The sequence below is a fragment of the Triticum aestivum genome, chromosome 6D, assembly GCF_018294505.1.
Source record: "Triticum aestivum cultivar Chinese Spring chromosome 6D, IWGSC CS RefSeq v2.1, whole genome shotgun sequence".
Taxonomy (NCBI): domain Eukaryota; kingdom Viridiplantae; phylum Streptophyta; class Magnoliopsida; order Poales; family Poaceae; genus Triticum; species Triticum aestivum.
Window position 1 is genome coordinate 14,478,597 of NC_057811.1, and position 24,451 is coordinate 14,503,047.

General features: G+C 46.1%; 1 protein-coding gene and 1 long non-coding RNA gene across 2 annotated transcripts; one reads left to right on the forward strand and one right to left on the reverse strand.

Annotated features, from left to right (window-relative positions):
• Positions 1–11,487: 11,487 nt before the first annotated feature.
• Positions 11,488–14,108, reverse strand: LOC123141473 (uncharacterized). The gene is made up of 3 exons (XR_006470324.1): positions 14,015–14,108; positions 12,510–12,599; positions 11,488–11,932 (listed from the first exon to the last, which is right to left on the reverse strand). It is a non-coding gene; the product is annotated as an uncharacterized lncRNA (long non-coding RNA).
• Positions 14,109–20,081: 5,973 nt separating this feature from the next.
• Positions 20,082–22,784, forward strand: LOC123143091 (uncharacterized). The gene is made up of 2 exons (XM_044561895.1): positions 20,082–22,550; positions 22,639–22,784. Exons 1-2 carry the CDS (start codon positions 20,329–20,331, stop codon positions 22,694–22,696), a joined length of 2,280 nt encoding a protein of 759 aa, XP_044417830.1. The 5' UTR covers positions 20,082–20,328; the 3' UTR covers positions 22,697–22,784.
• Positions 22,785–24,451: the final 1,667 nt, after the last annotated feature.

Consider the following 24,451-nt stretch of genomic DNA (forward strand, 5'->3'; position numbering starts at 1 on the left):
ACTATGGAGGAGTCCGCCATTCGCGCCTGTCAGTGACCATGGCTGGGATGATGTCCAATGCGGCCCTCCAGCGGTAAAAATCTCGTGCCATCTCCTGTGATTCCAGCGCCTCTCCGAGGTCATTACTGGAAATTCGCATACCAGATGCCACATGGCTTCCTCAGATTCCTGGCCTCATCCCCAATCGGGGGACAAGCTAGGATTCCATCTTTCTCTTAGTACTCTTTCTACCTCTCATCCCTCTCGCATCCCTCGCAGTCGTAGCTCCTCTGCCTTCCTTCTCTATGGCCCGAGCCGCCACTGCTCCTCCGCGCCTCACTCCTCCTATTGGCATTAATTGGAGATAGTAGGAGGATACATACCTTTTTTTCAAGAGATGTGCTCTGACCTAGGCTCCCCAGCCCCGACGCGCCTGGACCTTCGTGCTGCCACAAGTGGGGAACTTCCGTCACGGCCTCCGCGTTGCCTCTCGCCACGTTCCCACTACTTTTTGAAGGCACCCCTCTCGGCCGGTTGTTCTCCATTCCGTCGCTCAGGAACCTGGCATCGGTCAGTCACAGAACAAAAATTCAGTCAGACACATGGGAAAAATTGATCAGCCAAAATCCACAAAATATGAACCAAAATCCCAAACTGGAAAGGCCACACCAACTGCGAAGGAAGAAAGTCAAAATCATGAACGAGTTACGTGCGAGCACGCACCTGTCCGGAGGCGAAAAACCCACAAAAGTCAGAGGCCGGGGACCGATGCCCAGGTGCGGAACCCTTAGCCCCTGGCCATTCCCCTCCCCAGAACAAGCAGAAGGTGCCAGCGGGCGGGCCCATGGATAGGAGGGAGGCCCCAAGCGACGGCGCGCGGAACAATGGAGGAGGCGGGCGGGCGAAGCGTTATCTCTGCAGGTGGGCGCAAGATAGGCGGGGAATGCGGGCTGGTCGTGCTGGCGGTGACGGCGGCGAAGCCCTAGGGTTTAGCATGATTGCGGGTGGCGTGCGGCGGCCGCGATGGGGTTTTGAGCAGCTCCGGTGGGAGAAAGAAGGGGCAACGCCATTATTACTGCGTTCCTTCCTGGCTCTTCCTTCCCCTTCTCCCGCGTCGTGGGCATCTCGTCATGGGCCACTGTAGTAGCGGCAGTGGCTTCTGAGCTGTAAATGTCAGGTCTCTCCCCCACCGCACCCCATCCCCACCATTGGACCAAAAGGAATTGAATGTAATAATGTCATTATTGAGCAATAATTTTGGCGCATTTATTATGGGGGCGAAACAGACGAAGGACATTAATTCTACTAGACCGAGTTGGTGGGACGTATAGGTCAGAGTATTTTTGTCATCACAGTAAGCACGTGCCTAAATATTAGTATTGGAAAATAATTACGGTCAAACAACTAGTGATAGATCAGACCAGATTGCTAGGGTGGGGCCGAGGTGAGTTAGGCGTGGCCTTTTCGTCTATTTCCTTTTTTGGTAGGTATATTGGTTGGCCCTACATCTTACGGTGGGGCATGTCCTACCCTACACCTTGTTGGATCTACCCTAAAATGAATGGTGAGATCATTTTTTGATGTTGCGACGGGCAAAGGCTTATGCTCTCAGCAACGGGTGGGTACTCGTTGAGCTTATGCTGAAAGAATGGCCATGGAATCGGGTGGTTCCGACTATGCTTCAGGAAGGTTTCCCGGTGACTCCCGCAACCACTATGTACTAGAAACAACATATGATTCCGCATAGGAAAGGGAATAAACATCATAACAAACATGAAAAAAACACTAGATCCAAATTAGAATGAAAAAAGCGGCAATTTTACCATGCACGATAGCGGCGTCCCGATCCACTAGGAGCATCGATGACAGGATACTTTCTCCAGCGCATCTTGTTCCAACTCAAGGGGGACTATGATGGCACCGATGGGAAAAACTTTGAGGTTGGTGAGGCCGGTGGCCGAGGGCGAAGCTCCGGGCGATGAAGATCCTGTGGCGAATCTTTACCGGAGGTGGAGGCATCAAAGACTTCAAGTGTTCGTTTGGGATGAAGAAGAAGAAGTCTGGGATCGCAAGGATTGGGGTGGCGGCTAGGGTTTGGGGCTATGGAGAAGCGTTGGTATGAAAATGATTTATAGCCGAGTCTTTCAACTAGGGTTGGCTCTGGGCCTAGGCGGAGGGGGGTCGCGTAAGCCCCAAGCCTGGGAGGGGCCCAAGATCCTATATCTTGTGTGCATCCCTATACATAAGCACATTGTGTGTCTCAAATCGATCATAAAAAGGCCCTGTAGCCAGGAATGCATGTACAAGAATTTGCGAATAGTAAGTCGCCTCGATCGATCGTGCAATTACTGATTAATGAGTATGCCACACTCAATGTTGGAGTGTTAAATTTAGAAAATATGTATTTTCTTGTAAATCAATTGTCACAAAAAGTGTCCATCAAATCTCCATATGATATGTATTTAACATTTTTAAACTACATAAAATGTTAATCTCTAGTGTACGTACCATTTGGCAACTAACAAGGGCTCCACCAGCATATACATGTCAATAACTTACTACATGTCATTGAGAATTAATAATTTCTATACTACGATGGATTGGAATGAAATGAAACAAGAAGGTTTTCTCGCGATTATGGCAACCACTATATTCTAAAAACAACATGTTACGGTAGATAGAAAAGCAAATAGACATCATGACAAACATGCAAAAAAACACAAGATCTACTATAGAATGATAAAACTTCAACTTTACCCTGCGCTCTGGCAGCCATCGGGGGATGGTGTCTAGTGCGGCACTATGGTGGAGTCCACGATTCGCGCATGTCAATGATCGTGGCTGGGATGTTTTCAGTGCGGCCCTCGAGCGGTAAAAATCTTGTGCCATCGCCTATGATTCCAACGCCCCGCCGAGGGCATTACTGGAAATTCACATACCCGATGCCACATGGCTTGCCTAGATTCCTGACCTAATCCCCAATCGGGGGACAAGCTAGGGTTCCATCTTCCTCTTACTACTCTTTCTCCCTCGCATCCCTCTCGCATCCTTCGCGCAGTCGTACCTTGTCTGCCTTCCTTCTCTATGGCCCGAGTTGCCACCGCTCCTCCGCGCGTCACTCCTCCTCTTGGCATTAATTGGAGATAGTAGGAGGATAGAGACCTCTTTTCAAGATATGTGCTACGACCTGGGCTTCCTAGACCCAACGTGCATGGCCCTCCGTGGTGCCGCAAGGGGGGGGGGCTTCGTCACGGCCTCCGTGTTGCCCCTTGCCATGTTCCCACTACTTGTCGAAGGCGCCCCTCTCGGCCGGATGTTCCCCATTCCATCGCTCAGAACCTGGCATCAGTCAGTCACAGAACAAATATTCACTCAGACACTGCTGAAAAAATCCGTCAGCCGAAATCCATAAAACAGGAACCAAAATCCCAACCTGGAAAGGCCACACCAACTGCGTGATGCCGAAGGAAGAAAATCGAAATCGTGAAGGAGCGCCGTGCGTGCATGCACCGGTCCGGAGGCTAAAAGCCCCCAAAAATCAGAGGCCGAGGATCGTTGCCCAGGTGCGCAACCGCAAGCCCCCGGCCATTCCCCTCCCAAGAACGCGCAGACGGGTTGCAGGCGGCCGGGCCCGTGGAGGGGAGGCATGCCACGAGCGACGGCGCACGAAACAGAGGAGGTGGTGGGCGGGTGGGCAAAACGGTATCTCTGCGGGTGGGCGCAAAACAAGCGGGGGAATGCGGGCCGGTCATGGTGGCGGTGACGGCGGCGGAGGCCTAGGGTTTAGCGCGATCGCGGGTGGCGGGCGGCCGCCGCGATGGGGTTTTGAGCAGCTCCAATGGGAGAAAGAAGGGGAAACGTTGTTGTTACCGCGTCCCTCCCTGGCTCTTCCTTCCACATCTGCCCGTGCCGCGGGTGTCTTGTCACAGGCCAATGTAGTAGCGACAGTGGCTTCTGGGCTATAAACGTCAGGTCTCTCCCCCACCCCACACCACCCCCACCATTGGACCAAAAGGACTTGAATGTAATAATGTCATTATTGAGCAATAATTGTGGCGCATTTATTATGGGGGTGGAAAAGATGAAGGACATTAATTCTACTAGACCAGTGTTGGTGGGACGTATCCATCAGAGTATTTTTATCATCACGGTAAGCACGTGCCTGAATATTAGTATTGGAAACTAAGTACGGTCAAACAACTGGTGATAGATCAGACCAGATTGCTAGGGTGGGGCCGAGGTGAGTTGGACTAGGCCTTTTGGTCTATTTCCTTTTTTTGGTAGGTATATTGGGTGGCCCTAGATCTTAGGGTGGGGCATGCCCCACCCTACACCTTGTTTGGTCTACCCCGAAATGAGCGGCGAGCATATTTTTGATGTTGCGACGGGCGAAGGCTCATGCTCTCAGCATCGGGTGGGTGCTCGCTGAGATTATGCTGAAAGAATGGACATGGAATCGGGTGGTTCCGACTATGCTTCAGGAAGGTTTTCTGGCGACTTCCACAACCACTATATAATAGAAACAACATATGATGCTGCATGGGAAAGGACTAGCAAAAGACCCGTGCGTTGCAACGGAAGAAAGACAATTGCTACCGTGCAAACCTAGGGCAAAATTTTAAATATGGTCCAGCTCCAGCTTGTGCACCACAGGTTTGGATGGCATGCTCGCACCATCCCGACTCCTGCCCGGCACTGCCTTGCCCATTAGTGTTGGTCCTCACCTCACGGCTAATATCCGGGAGTGGGCGTGTCGTGTGCTAGCCGACCCCATCAAAATATTCGCCATGTGAGGTCTTAGTCAACCTTTTATGTTGGTTTCCCGCACTCACCGCCATGCATTGACTCAACATCAATTGTTTCCAACATAGAACTTTAGAATCGACAAGAATATCAAGAGGCATTTCTTTATTAAAGGTACTTGGCTTTTGTACGGCTATGTCAATCTCTTTATCTTCTGGAAAGAATGCTAATTCACTCTTTTTCTTCCTTGACCTCCCAAATCTAAGTTCAGCACTACCGTTGATGGAGCAACTATCTTAAAACACATAAATACTCAAATGTTTGTGATGGACAAAAACCACTCATCATCAAATCATTGGCTTCCTCAGATGAAGCATCATGGGAATAACTTGTTTCAACTCCTGGAAATAGCATCAAGTGTTAGCATAATATTAACTAAACAAATCTACAACGTCACTTGTAAAACCAACAAAAGGGGGGAAAGCGAACTACGATACTTTCATTGAGGAGGCACATCCATAATCCTTTGTTCATTGTCCCCCGACAACTCTAATCTAGACGATATGTTCCAGTTTTTGCATATAAGATGTAATATTAGACACAGTAGATAAATGCAGATTTCGTCGCTAAAACATGCATCTGGGTTGCAGTGAGGAAAAATAATTCCTTCTATGTCTCTAGCTTATGGCCCAAGGTGTTGCAACATCATAAAAGAAAAAAAAATGCTTGATTTTACAGTTCATATATTCTTTGTTTAGTTCTATATATAAAATTACAACTGTTACAGTGATTGGCGAATTTAAGGGCCGTCCATTCACTACGATCAAACGGTGGAGAAATAGGAGTTACGAGGAGTTACGATACTAGAATTACAAGAAATTACAAATACTTGTCGGACCATTACAAGATTATGGTGGGGCTAATCAATTTCTAAAAAGGTAGATCCGTCCAATTTAGTGTGCAGCGCTGGGAGAAAAGGAAAAGAAAACATAGCCCCGCACGCTTGTTCCCCGTTCTGTCGATCCCCTCTCCGCTCGCCTCCTCCTCTCCCGGGTCGCTGCGCCGCCGGCTCAGCTGCTTCTCCTGCGTCTTATCCTCCCCGCTCCTCTCCTCGCAGCTGAGTCCTCGACCAGATCGGCGTCCATCTTCAGCGGCGGCGGCATCTTCAGCGGAGGAGGCGGGTGGTCGTGGCGGCGGCATCTTCAGCGGCGTCGCCGGACGAGCTCCACGCGCGGGGGAGATATCTCCACGGGCCCGCGTAACCACGTCCCCTCGCTGACGTCGGCCTCACAAAGAAGAGGTCTAGTCCGCCCGTGCCACCGAGGAGGGGGAGCAGCCGCGCCCGGAGTAGGTCGTCCCCAACGCCTGCATCTAGTCGTCGACCTTAACTACACTGCAGTCGCCGCTGCTGGTCGAGGTCGCCCAGTTGACACCGGCCCCGCCGGAGTGCAGCTCATCCTGCCCGAGGACATGATATGTACGGTCTCTTGCTCCCCCTTCATCCCCCTCTGTTGATCTCATTGGCACTGCAGCGACAGTACAAATACGTGCTGAAAGCATCTGTTTTCTACGTTACTAGACTATATGTGTGTTTCTTTTTGGTCCTCTACTAGTACCTACTAGTATACACGCATAACAATTACTCTGCCTTTGTTCCCTGAATAATTTCTAGGGAAAGGGAGGGACGCCGGCGGGTGATTCCCCCCATTCTGCCAGGGCCAAGATGGGGCAGAAGATGTCATTGGCGCATCGAAGGCTCTCTTTGCTTGATGATGTCAGTAGCATCAGTAGGCACATCGCTGCTGCTGCTGCTGCTGCGGTGGCGGGTGATGATGATGGTGGTGCTTTTGAGCTGATGGCAAGAACCTTCATGGAACCATCTGATCTCATATGTCTGCATTCAGGCACGTCTATTCTTCCAGGATTCAGAGTATCAAACGCATGTTCTCATACATCAACAAGAATAAATATAGGAAGCCGCTTTTATCAGTTAGTTAGTTAGTTAGTTAGTTAGTTGGTTGGTTGGTTGGTTGGTCGGTCGATGAATCGAGCATTGGGAAAGCTCAAGTACGGAGATTGTTATGAGGCAAATTCAGTACTCCTTTTTTTTCAACCATTTCATTTGCCTTCTCTCTTTTCTTTCTGAATCTTCGGTCACGCTTACCTTGTGGAACCGTCAGACAAACTGAAAATGAACTGCTTATGTTTTTTCTTATAGGGCTCATTAGTACTGCAGCAAGTAGTACAAGTACACAGTGACCGCATAGCATCCTCCATGTTATTAGACTATATTATCTATATATTTTTTTATCTTTACTAATTTTGAACTTCTCGTGACGCGATAATAAAAATTTGGCAATTGTAGGATGAGGAGTTCGCTGCTGATGTTCCTCAGAAAAATACAGGAATTTGTGACAGCAATGACGACTTTGTTCCATTGATAGTGAGTTTTCTATTGCTTTAGTTCTCTTGTATATGCACCAATTGCATCACACATGGACCCATTCACAGCATCATTTTTAGTCAAAACATAATGTCTAACATCATCACAATAGTTCCTCGTTTTCATTTCCATCTCGATCATAATTTTCATAAAATACAATCATTGACATCAAAGATGTCACAGTGGCTGTCAAGAACTCCAATGGCATTGACATAGCCAATCTGATGAAGCACTCGGCAGAGAACCGCGGGATCAAGGGCTTCGACGGAGGCGACGCCGTCGACCTGATCTCGCTGCTCACGGAAGAGTGTGACGTGCTCATCCCGGCAGCTCTGGGAGGAGTCATAAACAAGTAATCTTCTTCTTCCTCGTCCCAGCTCACTTCATCCTATCTTCTATCAGATTACTGCTCTGAAGCTCAGTTAAAGTATCATCATGGCTGTTATTTTTTCTGTATCTGAAAAAAATTGTTAATAAAAAGTCTGTTCGATTTTCGGATTTTGGCAAGTACTACCAGGCAGCATAGCAACCCACATTGCAATTTATATTTTGCTGAATTTTAACTGCCAACCCTGCTGAAAAGCTAAACCGCTGTTTGATTGGCTTGGCAGTGTGAGAAGGCAGGCCGTCCCAACGTGCCGGTGGCGGAGGGCAGCGCCGAGCCTCTCAAGGTATACCCCGCTCACAGAATCTGTCGTTTCGCTGCTTGTTACCGCATTTGCCAAACATTCGAATACAACTGTTCAGAGATTAGATAATGTCTCAGCTATTCAGCACACATTCAGTAGCATGCAAAGCTTCCTCAGAATGGACTCAATATATATACTATTATCCCAAACGGAAGTTGACAGTCATGTCTGAAACCTTGGTTTATTAAGCAAATCTGCAAAACCTGACTATTTTTCGCAAAACCTGACTATTCTGTCTGGCCACATTTATCTTCAGTATTCAGAACGCACCATCTTCTGAACTTGCATATTTAGTACGTTGTATGTATCAGCAGTCCACACATTAATTAACATGGAAAGCTTTCTCAGAATGGACTAGACATCTCTAATGGAAGTTGCGAATCGAGTCTGACACTTTGGTTTGTTAAGAAAATCTGCAATACCTGCCTATTGTAATTGTACCGTTTATCTTCAGTTTTTCTTCTTCTCCTAGGGACAATGTTGATGCCATCAAAGCGAAGTACATCATCGAGGCTGCTAACCACCCAACAGACCCCGAGGCCGACGAGGCAAGAACACCAACATTTTGCCACAAAACTAAGCTGCATTTGTTGACGCATTTCACACGTTGACTTATAGTAGAGAAATGTACATGTTCATGGTGCAGAGAAGGGTGTGCTGGTCCTAGCAGACATCATGGCCAACTCCGGCGGAGTGATGGTGAGCTACTTCGAGTGGGTGCAGAACATCGAGGTGTTCATGTGGGACGAGGAGAAGGTGAATCGGGAGCTCAAGACGTACATGACCCGCGCCTCAAACATAGTTCTGATTATTTAGGCAATGTATGTCGCCGTATAAAATGGACAGTAATTATGTATAGTATATCTTCGACCAGAATTGGCTCAATTTGGAAGAATGCCTACTTTATATGAATTTCTTGCCCGCTTTGCACGCGTTGCTACAAGTGCATTATCATGCCTCAGCCATAATCATTCTGCACAAATATGGAAAGAAGTGTGGCCCCCTATTTTAGTCATCTCTGTCATGTTCGCGTGCACAACCTATTTTGCCAATGAGCAAGTTTAGCATCTGTTTGTTCTTCGATGATCTTATGTTGCTTGCCTGGTTCTCATTGTTGTCCTAGTTGTCTAGTTAGTAAGCAGAACTCTGTTATAGTAAAGCTAGCTGGGACGTCTGTTTCAGTATTGTTACCCAACAGACTTAGACCTAGATTTATTAGTTGTAAATTTGTTAGCTCCATGTATCGCGTTAGTTTCGATGCAAAACACAAGCTGCAATGTATCAACTCTTGTCTGACATGTCTATGTCAGTAAAACAATGGTACATTGTGTTCCTGATGCTATTCTTTCTTATTTTCTGTAGGAGAGGCTGGCATTTGATAATACGGTTCTGTGTGTGCATTGACTGCTGGTGCTGCAGCCTGAATTTTTTCTTGTGGAGTGGAGCGAAGTAATCCATCAAGCTAGCTGCATTATTGATTCTGTTATTTTTGCTGGCGAGGTAATAATCTCCCACTCAACTCGTGATGTGAGAGATAGTAGTGTAACCATGATATTTACATCATTGCTCATGTGTTCTATATGCTATGATTTTTCTTCCTTAATTACCCTGCCTCAGCCATAATCATCATGCATTTGTAAGTAGTCACTTATGGTAGTGTTTTAAATGTAAGGATACTCCGATGCAGATAGGTTTGGATCAGATGGTGCAAATGATAGAAGTGGAACATGCAGCTCATTAGCTGTTTTTTTAAGAACCAATGAAAAGTCAAGCATTTGGATGGACATAAGTGTACAAATAATATGCAAAAACATCAGAACATAAGTGTAGTCTTTAATTCAAAGAACATGCTATGAAGATCAATCATTTGGAACTGCCCTTGAAGTGCCTCTCCGTGTAGCCCATTCATGGCTGTACGAATGGGCTGGACACGGTGTTTGATGGTTTGCGTTTGCATCTTTTCAACTCCACTTGTTTAGCGATAGTCTCAGTGTCAAATTGTTGTTTCACTACTAGGAGGGGCATTCTTCCTCGGGCGTCCACGTTTACACTTTGGGGCACCGGATGTCTCTGGTTTGTTTGTAACATCAGGGTTGATGACAATCGTGACGTTGTTGTCTGCACCTTTTCGTTCCTATGTAATGTTGGCTTCGTACTCGTCCTTCTGTAGAGGAAATAGTGGTGCGTTACATTCAATCATGAAAGGTAGGAACTACATGACATGAAATGCTAGTTGTGTAGAACTTACCGTTATAGGATTCTTGTATGATTTTTTCCGAAGCTTGTGATTACTGATTAATGAGTATGCCACATTCAATGTTGGAGTGTTAAATTTAGAAAATATGAATTTTCTTGGAAATCAATGTTAAATTTAGCACTTCAAGTACTCCTCGTCTGGACCCCGACTACCGGTAGTTAACGGTGATTCGGACTTGGACTACCGTTAATGCTGAGTCCGAACGAGTAAGGCCGGTAGTTGTGGGCCATCCACTACAAGTAGTACTATGACCATGGCTCTTCACGTCTAGTACTACGGGTCCTCCGGATACATCACTAACACCACGAGTCGTCTGATACTACCAGTACCACTGTTTGATCCCTGGATCCCTTTTAGCACAAAGGGTCATCCGGAAATGCTAACATCATGAGCCGTCCCCAACGAGTAAGGCCGATTCTCATGACAACACTTGGCTATCACCAGTATGTGTATCCCGAACCAAAAACTATGTTCACATGGTGGCCAGCTGGGCGGTCCCACCAATAGCACTTCAAGTACTCCTCGTCATAAAATGTTGCATGCTTTAGAAGGGCTAAAGAAATGTCATTTGTACATTGTCAAGAATTGTGCATTCTCAGATGATGCACAATTCTCATATGATAGTGACGATGACATGTATGAACAGGTTGGTTATATTGCCAAGTTCCTTCTTATTATACAAAAAATGGCCACATCATTTGCATGTTGATCTAAATACCTTTCGTATGCTTTTGGACAGGACATGTCTGAGGAAGACATATATTCGTGTGGGTACATGGATATGGGCGAGAGGAACATGGGCGAATATGGGTCATCGCCCAAAAGGAAGAAACTTGCAGATAACAATCCGAAGAAGGCATTGCTTTTCGGCAGCAGTGACGAGCCTCTTTTGTAGGCTTTTGGTTTTTCTACAATTTCAAGCTTTAGAGCTGAATTATTGTCCCAAGTAGTGTTCATATTATTTCCGAACCAACAATCACTTCATTCAAGTGACAATTGTGAGACTATGTTTACAATAATAGGCTTTCAACTTTGAGTTGTTGCTCAATTTTTAGATGAAAGGTTCCTTTGATGCCCGCATACTAAATTCTGGCTTTTACTATTTTTGTATTGCATATGCTGCACCAGTCCAAACCAATGTTATCTCACGCAACAGTCCATGCCACTGGTTGGTGATTTCTGATGCATGTTAGAATGATTTGCATCATTCAGAAACAGTAAGAATGATTAGCAACATGAGCTGAGCATCAGTCAAAAACAGCAAGAATGATTAATTAATCGATCAATTTTACTAAATTCTTATACTTTTTTAACTCTTCGGCATCTCCGTAATGTCAATTAATCCACCGTTTTACTAGGAATCTCACCACATTATGGATTGATGCAAATTTGCACAGGCACATTTCATGAAACAAGCAAAGAATATTACCTACCCTTCTCTGATTTGTTGTAAAAGAACTCTGAATTATAGGAGGGGGCTAATAGCTGGCCACAACAGACTAAAGCAAAGAACCTAAAGGAGGGGGCTAATAGCGGCACACAAGCAGACACACACATGCATGTGTTCAATTACAACAACCGGAGAAATGACTACATACTCATGAAAGCCAAGAACTCATTGAACATCATCTTCAACCTCCCACATACTCATTAAATCTATGATGTTTTTTGTACAGACAAGCACACCCTGCCTACCATCAGTCTTCTCTGCCTTGGCTGAGAATCTAGAACCACGGACTTTTTTCTCTGCCTGCTTGATCTTCTTAGCGCGTTTGATCTTCTCAGCAGACCAACATGTAGCTGCCTGCCACTCCGGGTCACCTGAAGAATATGAAGAAATATTTACAAAAGTTTAAGAAATTGCACAGCGTCGGCAGAAAGTGTGATGTCGCAGTTATAACCCCGGATCTCAACTACATATGGGAATCTATGTTCTGTTCTCTTGTTCTAAAGATAAAAACTTATACTAAGTGATGCTCTTGGTGCTTAAATATAATGGATATTGCAACAACGAAGTTCAATTCAATGTTGTTGCTACTGCACTGCTTTTACAAGATTCAGATTTATGCTAGCTACAAATTGTACATACCGTGCCATCCAATGGACAATTCTATGCACCGTTTATACAGTACTAGATGAGTGGTATTTAAATCTGTGCATTGCTTTTCATGGCAACCAATCATAACACAGCAGTTGACATGATATAAAAACTCATAATTGTCGATGGTTGGTCATGTTCTGACAGAACTATTTGGCTGCAGCATATCTTCAGAAGTGAATTATAATATGGTGTATAATGAAGCTAATTATTCTTGCAAGTGGTCACATAGTCTTTTTACAATCAGAATCACTGATAAGACACATTCAGTGGGGTTGGAACATGTTTACGATAAATTACCTTTAAAACAAGCTCAAAGTATCCAATATCAGAATCCAGTGAGTCGGAGTATAAGGCTTGACTAATTCCTCACCAGTAACATCCTTCCCTCTGAAGTCGGTTAACAAAATACAGAAAGCGGAATCAGAATATTCGAGTCACTCCATGTACCAAAAAAAGGGGTAAGTATATTTTTCATCCGTCAACTCTAGAGAAAATTCAGAAATCGTCCCTCAACTCCAAAACCACCAAAACTCAGTCTCTCAACTAATTAAACCGGATACTTTTCAACCCTGGTAACGCTTAAGGTGGTTTTAGTATGACGTGGACCCTGGTTTTGACTAAAATGGGCCATGTAGCCTGGTTTTGACTATTAGCGGGCACCCTGCCGGCTCTCTCTCTCTCTCTCTCATTTTCTCAATCCCCTTTCTCACTCACAAAACAGAGCAGGCGGTGGCGGCGATTTAGGCAGCGGCGGTCTGGCCCGGTGGCGACCCAGGCGGGGCGGTGGCTGTCTGCTGATTACTGCATTCCTGGGCACGATAGGCTGCGCTCTTGACCCATGAGACCAAGTGATGGCGACGGCGACTTGTGGAGCCAGTTCAAGCAGATGGCATCCTCGGCAAGTTCAAGCCGCCCCTGTATGAATTGTTGTGCACAAGGATGAGCTGCTGCTGGAGAAGACTGTTGACTTACAAGTGCAGAAGAAGAGGAATGTTATGCAGTTTGTTGTACTGATGTGTTTCATCACAACAGTTGTGTATGCTTTCATGACGTATATGTAGGCAATTGAGTACTAATTTGTAGACAAGTTGGTGAGAACTAGAAGTGGTATGTAATCTGACTATGCTAATTTTTCATGGAAAATTCAGTTTGCTGCCACATTGCATGGCAATTGAATGTCCAGCAATTGAGCAATCTGACTATGCGTTGACAGTAATGGTACGCATTGGAAGTGGCTGTGGCAGGAGTGCTCTGCATAGAGCTGACCATATGTGTGTGTGTGTTTTTCTTTCTTCATCCTGGGCAACTCCAACATATGTTCAGCATTTCATTGATAATATATTTTGTCCCAAAACTGGACAGCCCGATAAGGTCTGAACAAAGAAAGTGTATACCATATTTTGAATTGAATAAATTTAGTGAACATAGCTTAACAAAATCTGAATATAACTGAACATAGTCTAGACATTTCAGAGCGTTGTACTGAATTCAGTTGGACATAGTCTGGAATGCAGCAAATAATTTTGTCGACGGGATACTAAATGTGAAAATGAATCACACAAACAGTTTAAAAATCACCTAGAATCTGCAGGTGCAGAACCATGCAAACTAAATCATGCTGCAACTTTGGACTCAAGTTAAAATTTCAGAATCTCCTATGGATCAAGGATTCCCAGTTGCACTACGTAAGGTGGCCGGCTGCGCAAATACAGATTTGCAGCAGTTTAATTCCTCATACAGCCGGAGACTGTCTGACTTGACACGCGGGTCGGGGGGGGGGGGGGGGGGGGGGGGGGAGGTACCTTTGCTCGCCGGCGTTGATGGGCGTCGCCGGCTGCTTGACGGAGGGAGGTGCTGCAGGGGGGTGGGGGTGGGGGGCAAGGGAGACTTCGGCTGGCCGGCGCGCCGCAGCGGATCCCCGGAACCCTGGTGGCAGGAGCAGATCGAAACCAGGGAGGCGGGCCGCTGGTGCTTGCCCTCGATCGGGGCCGCCGCGGGATCTCTCGATTGGAACGGCGAAAAGGGCAGCGGCGGCTATGCGACGAGAAACACAACTGTGTGTGTGGGGGACGGGGGGCTAATCCTCCTGCAGAACGGATGGGAGGAACTTTTTTACTATTCTACCCTTTTGACCAAAAAATAATTCTTTAACTAATTTCCCAGATCTGACGGTCAGGAAAAATTGGAGGTGGAGTTACATGAAATTACGAGTTGTAACTCGCCAATCACCCTAAAAGAGCTCATATAAAATATATCATAAGGGATATCGACAAATAGCAATACAATAATCAATCAGGTTTAATAGGGGTGTTCTTGCATTAGATTCGTCAATTTTGAATATGCAACCCAACATGTGTACGTATTCCCCTAATAATGAAAGATAAAATGGAGAGGAAACTCTTAATAAACTTTGTAATAATATATAAGAACCATTGTAGCAGTAAGATTAATAAAGTAGCATCTTTTTAGAAGGAAATAAAACTACAGGCAAGTATTCTTTCTTCTTCGTGAATATATAACTTAATGCATTTTATTATCTAAGTCGTGAACTTTACGCTCGCCTTGAATGATATATATGCTATCAGATATATATTGTTTTATTCCTGTGTCAATCGTGATTTTACATAATCTGATCAAAAGACATTGCCCTACCATAGTTGTTTTTATCACACTTTTTTTGAGAGAGTTTTTATCACACATTACCTCAAACACATGATGCGCAGCTTTAAAAGGTAACTGAACGCTGATGTTAAATTCATGGTCTGCTCTGAAAACTTGACTCCACGAGGTTTCAAACAGAAGGCAAACAACAAGCCGGCCAGCCACACGCACTCATAGCACGCCGGCAGCCAACATGCACGCACAAACCTGAAGGCAGCCGAACACCACGCGCGCCGGTCGACTGGGCATCCTCTCGCAGCCAGAACTCAAGCACATCAGGCGGACAACATCACACACACACGCACAACATGCGGCCAACATTACGCACGCACAACACGCCAGACGGCTGTCTCGCCTAAAACGACGCAGCCCGGCCACGCAGCCGCCGCGCGACCTAGCCCGCTCCGACCACGTAGGTTGCCAAGAATCCGGATCGTCCGGGTCGAGAATCGCTACCCTCCGGGACGAGGTGCGATGAGGGATATGCATCTTCGGAACGTCAATTGGGAACGTGGATCGCGATCCAAACATTTTTGGGTCGATGACCCCGGGTCATGGTGATTTTTCCATGGAAGGAAACAAAGATCCCGTCGTTCCCCCTGAAAAGATTAGCGCAGTGATTTATTTCCCTTCCCACTTCATCAGAAAAAACGGGGCCACAAGCAGCTGTCTACGGCGTGATCTTCTCGTCTGCGTTGTTTGCAGAGACTATCCCCCTAATCTCTCATCATCAGTTCAGCTGCCCCTTCTTCCTTGTGCAGTTTTCATTCCCTAACCAGCATTGGATTCTCAAGCTGCGGCGGCGAGTAGGGTGCGTATCCATTAATGGTGTGACTGCGGGAGCAGGAAGGGAAAGGGCGCATATGGCCGCAGGCAGCTCGCCGACCTGCACTCGAGTGGCGGGTCACGGAAGGGCGGAGACCAACAGTCCAGCAGAGTTGAGTACTTCAGAGCGCGATTGGCAGGTAAGCCTCGATCCACCATGAACTCCCAATTCCCCACAGATCCCCTGCCTTCTCCTTGCGATCTTCCATATCGATCTGGGCTATCATCCCTCGATTGGGGTCGCGATCCGCCCAATGACCCACCTTGACCCCACCTCGTACCCGATCCTTGATTAGGGTCGATCGACCCCGGGTCGGGGAACGCACCCTCGACCCGCGAACCCTGGCTACTATCTACGTCCTAGCTGGCCTCGTCATGGCGCACCCTAGTTGTTGCTGATGTATGCACTGGCTGCCACCACAGTGCGAGTGCTTAGTCCGTCGCACGCCTCCTCTGGCCGGCCGCTGCATGTCTTCTCTGGCCGGCCGCCGCGAGCACTGTCTGCTGCGCTCGATTTATGTCACGGTCGATGCCCACCGCCCTCGTTCCTTCCGGTGTACAGAGAGAGGGAGGGCGAGCAGCGAGAGAGAGGAGAAGAATTCCTTGCCGCATCGGCGACCCAGCCTGCTTCGGCGCACTCAGCCTCGCCATCTCCTTGCCGCATCGGCCAGGAGTCTGTTGTGCTCGACCTCGTAGGAGTTATATCGTACCATCGACGCCGGTGAACCGTTTGGTTTTTTCAGTTACCCGTGTGTAGATCTATTTTTTTAATCTCAGCCGTCAATCTTCAATCAAAATCAACGGATATAAAGAGATGGCGTATGGAGAACTATGAAAGGTTCCGTCTTTTAATATTAGGTATAGATATAGATATAGATATAGATATTTTTAGTGTCAACTTGATTTCGATCAGGTCAAAAGCTGGAATTTAATTCTCTTGCAAAAACTTGTTAGAAACCCGTGACTTAAAGGGTACCGTCCTCTCGTGGGTTCGATAACTCACGGTCAACTACTGGGAAAAAGGCGAGAATCCTTTATGCTCCTTTACTCGATCACTAAAGGGACTAATCAAGCGGGTGTCGTCCTGTAATGGTTGGGGCTCAGGCGGTCCGACGAGGGTGCACGGCGTGTGTTGGGTCACTTTTCCCCGTTCCGATATGTGGGGTGTATCCGGCTCGGTCGTTGGTGTCTCAACCTCTAACAAACCTGGGCCGCTGAGGCTGTATAGTGAGGGGATGTTCGGGAACGGTGCTATGTTTGCGCTAACCGGAGTCCTATGAGCAACTCCAAGCTTAATTCCTGCTCGTCCTCGAGTAGGTAAATGATAAAAACAGAATTTTTTATGTTGAATGCTACCTAACATGTTTATCATGTAATCTCTTTACGGTATAAATATTGAGAAACGATAAATTAACAACATCAACATAATAATATCTGTAACACCCCCAGTGTTAAGCCACAGTAATCTCCCTCTAATGGCGGTCATCATGCTTAACTAAGCCAAATTGCCACTTGTTCAAAAATCAAGTCCAATTCAATTCAAATTGCATGTAAAATATTTACATCCTCAGTCATGCAAGAAACATAGTTCACATTATGGCAAATATTCCATAAATAATTGTCATGATGAAACCAACCTTTTTTGGATTCCCAAAATGCCCCTGGATTTTAAAACAGTGGTCCAGCAGCCCTTTTTCAGCTCTTTTAAATGCCAGCAAAATTCAAATGGTTTCCGAACTGCCTCAAACCTTTTGTGCCAGCTCAGAATATTGCAAAGTATTTAATGTGGCAAGTGACACTTTTTACAAAAGTCATTTGGTGCTCCATTTAAATGCAAAACAGTAGCTAAAATGGAAAGCAGAGAAAAGGGGAAAAACTGACTGTGCACTCAGCTGGCCCAGCCTAGGCCAGCAGTCATCTCCCTCCTCCACCCCTCTGTGTCGGCCGCCAGCGCGCGCACGCCATGGCCCCCCAACACGATGGCCGACAGCAGCCGCTACAGGAGCTCCAGGACGCGCATATGGTCGCCCTCGACCTCCCCATCCACCCCCGCGACTAACCCTAGCGCTACTCGCCCCCAACCCTTCTCCCTCGCTCGTTTCTGAGCTCGCCCGAGCACCTCTATACGAGCGCCGCCGTCGCTCGCGTGGCCATCGGCTACTCCTCGCCGCGCGAACATGTCCCGAGGCACCGCCGTCCTCTTCTGCACCGACCACAAGCACCGGGTCGAGCGAGCCATCAGCTAATTCTTTTCACTGTCCTGGTTCATTCTTTTTATTCCTTAATCAGTTTTTATTTCGTATTATGATGCATTTAGAGTTGAAATGTTGTTTATTCTGTTGTAGCTATATATTATGATGCATTGCTAACATGGTGCTTCCAATTTTGATATGTAGGACTTGTAAGCAATGACATCTATTATATTTGGAACCATGGCCCCAAGTTTGGTGGTGGATTTGATTGTCGGTACTGCCCCCTAATCACTAGAGGAGGAGGTGCAACCCGCTTTAGGGAGCACCTTGGTGGTATACCAGGTGAAGTGAGGGTGTGCCCCAATGTTCCAAGAAATGTGCGTGCTGCAATGAGGGACTCCCGGGATGACGCAAGGCGGAAGAAGAGGGAAAAGACAAATCGTAAGCTCCGCTTGGAACAAGATATCATGGAAGGGTTGTACCACGGAGAAGGGGTGATAAATATCGAAGAAGATGATGCTGAACAGATTCAGACCGCACTTCGGGAGACACTAAGAGACAAGAATATCTCCCGTGCAGGAAGACTAACGGGTGGATGAACAGGAAGTCTGAAGTGAAGGTCTCTGTTCGATTCAATACTTTTGATGCAAGACTGAAGGGTTGAAGAACAGGAAGTCCGAATTGCACTTTCTGTTTGCATTTTGGGGTTGGCGTATTTGAACTTTGAATGCCTTGTTAAGTTCATCATGAACTGTAATTCTGAACCGTTATGGACATTCATTTGGACTCTTAATCTGGACTATTAAGTCGCATGTTAATCTAGACTATCATGTTACTTTCCGAATGGTTGCTGCTCTCTGAATTGTTGGACTATGCTACTTTCTGAATGGCTGTCGCTGGAGTGTTAATTTTCAGTCTGACGTGTAATGATTTGATGAATAGATTTTGCTGTATGATTTTTGGATGCATATTTTCCTAAAGATTATGATATTCATTTGTTGTTCTGTTGTATTTCAAATTTCTGGGAAAATTTCGTTCAATTTTCGTCTAATTTTCGTTCAGTTTTCGTCCCAAAATTCAAATTTTCGTTTGTGATTTTCATCCGAAATTCTCTGAATTTTTTCGAAAAAACAAATTTCGTTCAGCGGCGGTAAAAATTGAAAAACAAAATCCAAAATTCTGGCCGGGACTAAAGGCTTAGTCTCGGCTGGCAGCTTGAACCGGGACTAGAGGATGACCTTTAGTCCCGGTTTGATCAACCAACCGGGACTAAAGGTCCCCCTCCTGCAAAAGTTGCTGCTCTAGCCGTTGGGCAGGGGATGTTAATTCCGGTTGGTGGATCCAACTGGGACTAATCCATTCTTTAGTCCCGGGCCCAAAAATGATTGGGACTAAAGCCCTGTACCAAAAGTTTGTTCTCTACTAGTGCTATGTCTCGTAAGATTCTAGCCCGTGCGAGAGTACGGGTTGGACTAGTTATTAACAGTAAGATTACATCCATTGGTACGGACAACCATGTATGAGCCAATCAATTTCTTGGTTCAAAACTTTGTTATCTTTATTTCATCTGCTTTTTTCGTTTCATGTCAAGTTGTTGTAAAATTACTTACTTAAGACGCCGAATTAAGATAGTATTTTAATTTTTTTTGTGACAAAGTATTTAATTTCTTTGATAAGCTTCATTTCTCAATAAATTCTTTGATAAGCTTCATTTCTCAATAGAACCTACCAGTTTCAGTTTGTTCATCATCTTCTAAAAATTTAAAGTTTGGCCCATCTTATACATTAAGTAGGCCATTTGCCTAAAATAGAAGACGAGAATGACTCTATAAATAGAGTGCGGATGAGATATAGAAAAACTGTTAGAGAGTGAAAATATATAGAAAGTGATTTTTATGCAAATGACTCTCCAAATGATGATTTAGAGAGTGCGATTTAGGAAGGCCCTTAGAGATGCCCTTTATTTGTTATCGTATACGTATTTCATCACATATGATTGTTATCGGTTTGATATCTAAATCCTAGCATTTTCATCAGAAAAATATCTAAATCCTAGCTCCCTCCACCCCTGACCACACACGCACGGCACTGACGGAACGGGCATTGACGTACGGCCGCGAGAGTCCGACCTATAGGTGTGACGGACAATGCCGGATGAAGAAAATACAGATACTGATACTGAGTGGACATGAGGAGAGCACGTGGCCTTACGACGAGCAGATTTTAGTTTCTCCTGAGTGCAGGCAAAGCGCGTCTGGTGGAACGTGGTACGAACCACGCAACGCTTAGCGGCGACGGAAGGCAAACATGAGTCTCTTCTTGTGGTTAGAAATGTAAGAAGCCATTTTCCCTCTTCTTTTCTACTGCATCTGCAGACTGCAGCGACCCAAGCAAAGCGAGTCCTCTCCCATTCTTTCCTTCCTGTCCGGCGATCCGTCATGATGCGGCGAGCCTTGAGAGAGAATGGGGCCGCTGCTGTCTCCAAGGCCGCCATCTCCTCCACACTAGTCGCTGTGGTATCGGCGACGTTGAGCCTGGAAACCAAACTCATGGCCCTGGCACTGGCATTGGGCGGCCTCTACCTGCTCCAGCGTGTCCTGGTGGGAAAGCGCCGTCGCTCGGGGCACTGGCTCGTCCAGTATGGTGCGATGGCGGCCTACTATCTTCCCGTTCCTCTCGTGTTTTACGCTACCAAAGCTGTGTCCTCCACCTCCCACTCCCACCACATCCATGAAGATACCCCTTCGCTCGTGGTCGGCGTCTTCTACATGTTTCGCTTGAGCCTTCCATCATTTCAAGAGGTCGTTGCACCGCTTGTCACCAACATGAGAGCCTATTCTCTCCACGACCGCCCACAAGATGGTTACAATTATCTCATGTGGCTACTCTTCCTTGGTTGGGTAGATTGGGGAATTATTCTAGATTGGGCTCGGTGCTGTCGGCGGCGAGTACTGTACCGACTTGTGCAGATGGGTCTAGATTTTTTCTTGACCTTGTTCACTCTATTTGCTCATACATCAGAATCCACCTTGGATTGCCAGACCAAAGCAGTCGCTGACTACATGAAGCGGGAGTCCAGCAAATCGTCGTCAACCTCAACGACCTCACCATTTTTTGATGAAGATGATGATGCTAACAGTAACAGCAGTCTGAAGCTGCTAGATTGTTGCAGATATCCCTTTGTGCAGAGGGGAAATGGGGAATGGGCCACTGTCAAAGATTTGGTGCAGCGAGATGACCTGCCGAATGAGGACAAGGACATTTGGCTCTCCTACAGCTTGTGCCGGCTTTTGGCAAGGCGCTACTATGGGTTCCACTGCGCAGAAGAAGGAGATGACAAGGTGCGCTGTCTTGCGCTGGCGGACCTGACAAGAGCAGATGGCTACAAGAGGGTATTCACCATTGGTGAGGTGCAGTTGGCTTTCCTTCACGATTACTTCTTCACCGCCTCCCTCCCAATCATAGAATCAGGATTGAAGTACATTGACGTTGCACAACAGTTTTTGGGTGAATTCTATGTGATCATTTCAATCTTCTCTAGTGGCATTCCACTCGTGATTGCAACGTTTATGTCATTGTGTTCACTATTTGAGAACCCAATGTCGTTGCTGGTTAAAAATCTTGTGGCCATCTATTGGCGTCCAATACACACTGCTTTTCGAAAACTCAATGATCTCCCCAACCACCCCCGCCTCATCATCATCCGCTTTAGGCCTAATCCTAATGTGCAGGATGTTTTTGACCCGTTTCAAGCTCAAACTGGTGGTGCTTACTGGAGGAACAAAATAGGCCAATACTCAATTCTCCAAGACTACGACCGTCGTCGCTCTCCCAAGAAGGCTCTTGTAGCCTGGTTCCACAGAATTGTGCTATCCCAACCGTCATATAGGTTCATCAAGCATCTCCCAGTAGAAGAAGACCAGGTCGACATGCTAGAGCTGGACAACATGAGAGAGTTGGTTGCCAATACTCTCCGGGATATAGATGGCCCACCAACAAACGGCACCAGGTCTCTCAAGATAAACATGGGCAAGATAAACAGGGCTACGAGAAACAGGGACAGTCCTGGTTATGACTGGTTATGGACCTGCAAGCAAGAAACTCATACGGACGCCATCCTCATATGGCACATAGCAACCTGCTACTGTGACATGACACCAATAAGTGATGACCCATTGGTAAAATGGCATCATGAAGTAGCCAAAGCATTGTCAAGATATTGTGCCTACCTGGTGGCCTTTCTTCCGGAGTTCCTCCCGGAGCATAGCCTGACCACAAAACAAGTGTTTCAAAGAGTCTTGCAGGAAGCACAGCAAGAACTAGGAGAAAAACCAATGAAGGAGGAAGAAAAGCGCACCAAGATCCGAGGGTTACAGCTACCTGACCAACATGAACAGCGGACGACCTTTCACAAGGGTATCGACCTAGGACGGCAACTGGAGATGCTCAGCGATGACAACCTACGCTGGAAGGTCATGGCAGAGTTCTGGGCAGAGATGATCCTGTACATCGCGCCGTCCGACAACGCGGAGGCACACATCGCGCACCTGGCCAAAGGTGGGGAGTTCATCACGCACCTCTGGGCCATGCTCTCCAATGCCGGCATCCTGAAGCGGGCAACAGGGGAATGGCATCTGCCGCATGCTTCCACTACCAAAAGGTAAGCAAATTTTGGTTTTTGATTTTGTTGGCCCATTCTATCTAGCTTCATTGTGGTTTTTTTTTTTGGTTTTTTGCTTATTATGCAGAGGAACACCAAAGAAGATAGAGACCACCAAAGCAAGAACTCAGGAATGTCCCTTTTAATGATGAAGCTTCAACATCCTCCATGCCTTCTCCACCAATTAATGTTAGCAATTCTACACTTGTTTTCTATGATCATTTGTTCTATGCATGCACCCGCCTCTTATGCGTCACACCGTGTGCACCCCCGTGACTTGACCTGCTCCGGTGTGAAACATAGTTCAGATGATGCTACATTTGGAAGAACACTATCAACTTGATATTGTTGCGAGAGATCGCCCTAATAAAACACGACTGCCGCGCATCAAACAAGGGTGCATCAAAGGGATAAACATCACAGGCAGTTCATATAATTATGTGATATAGTATAGCCCTTTGCTTCGTGAAGTCTTCGCTGTCTTCACGTCGTCGTGGTAGAAGTCGCCGTCTCCACCAACTTTGTCCTTGGCGCCGGGAACATCACCACGGCTTCCGACATGTGCGTCGGGGTCCACCTCCGCATCGTAGATCATCACCTTGCATCTATCTATTGCTTTGCCTCGAGCGAATAAACAGTTCTGGCACACAGGCCATAATTAAGTGACAATCATATGACTCCAGTCATCATGCCGTACCACGACACGCAGGCCGTGAATAAATTTTACATAACATATAGCATCTCATACAAACACATTGCAAATCTTGAAAGCTATACCACATCACATGCACACTCTGCAAAAACAAGTTAGATCGCCATCTACACGGGTTGTTGCAAATTTTATCGTGGTTGATTAGCAGGTTACATGCAAACGTTGTTCCCTATCGCCTGCAATCAGAATCAGGACACCGCTACCCAAACTCTGATTTCTCACGCAAAATTGTCAGTAACAAACTTGTTTAGTGATATAAGCATAAAACCAGAAAGATGCTGCAAACATACAGTAAATCGTCAGAGCTTATATGGACCACTACACCACAAATTAGATGACAAAGCTCCCCTGAGCAAGGTAAAGAGTATAGGCCCACCAGTTTATGCTACTGCAGAAAGGCAGAATAAGGAGTAGATACCAGAAAATGGCAAAATGTTGCGTTAATTTTTGATAATTATAACACTAGTCGGTTATTAAGCAGAATTGCCACTCAACGCAGAATTCACAAGAACCGAACAGCAAAGGATAATAGGATTAAATGGTAAATGATTCGACACAAAACAGTATGGCCGGTACGGGTACCTGTATTCAAGGTACGGGTATGTAACAAGGTGGCATGGCTCAATGTTACCAACTTCACGTAACATTTAAACAGGATGGCCGGTACCTGTATTCCTTTTCGTCCCTTCTTTTTTGAGGACGCCGGTACCTGTATTCCAAGATTAAATAGTGATTCAGAATCATCCCATGTTGAAACAGTAATTTCCTACATTTTTTCACAGAAAAATAAAAGTTAAACCAAAAGGATAACATTCCTCAACTTATCTCACTGAAAACATGGTTTAACTAAGGATAAGGTTGCTCTCAGTGAAGCAAGAGCAAAGCATAGATTGATATATGGTCACACAAGGTTTTGGTTACCTCAAACCATTGCAGCCAATTTTCCTATGTATTGCCTAAACTGATAAGGAACTACTATCGACAATGATTCAATATTTTCATAGCAACTGAAGAGAACGAAAATTATAATTATACTAGAAAAGCCTCAGTTTCAAGCAAGTTTTTGGAACTACAGGATCTGGCATTAGGACTATATAGTAGGAACCTGAACCGTTGTTAACATTTACTCCCTATGTAAACTTTTATAAGATCGTAGTAGGAACCTGAACCGTTGTCTAACATTTACTCC

What these genes read in the sequence shown, in the direction of transcription:
- LOC123143091 (XM_044561895.1), top strand. Translation starts at nt 20,329, where the DNA reads ATGATGCGGCGAGCCTTGAGAGAGAATGGGGCCGCTGCTGTCTCCAAG. An exon ending in CATGCTTCCACTACCAAAAG is followed by an intron (nt 22,551 to 22,638) that starts GTAAGCAAATTT and finishes CTTATTATGCAG; the next exon opens with AGGAACACCAAAGAAGATAG.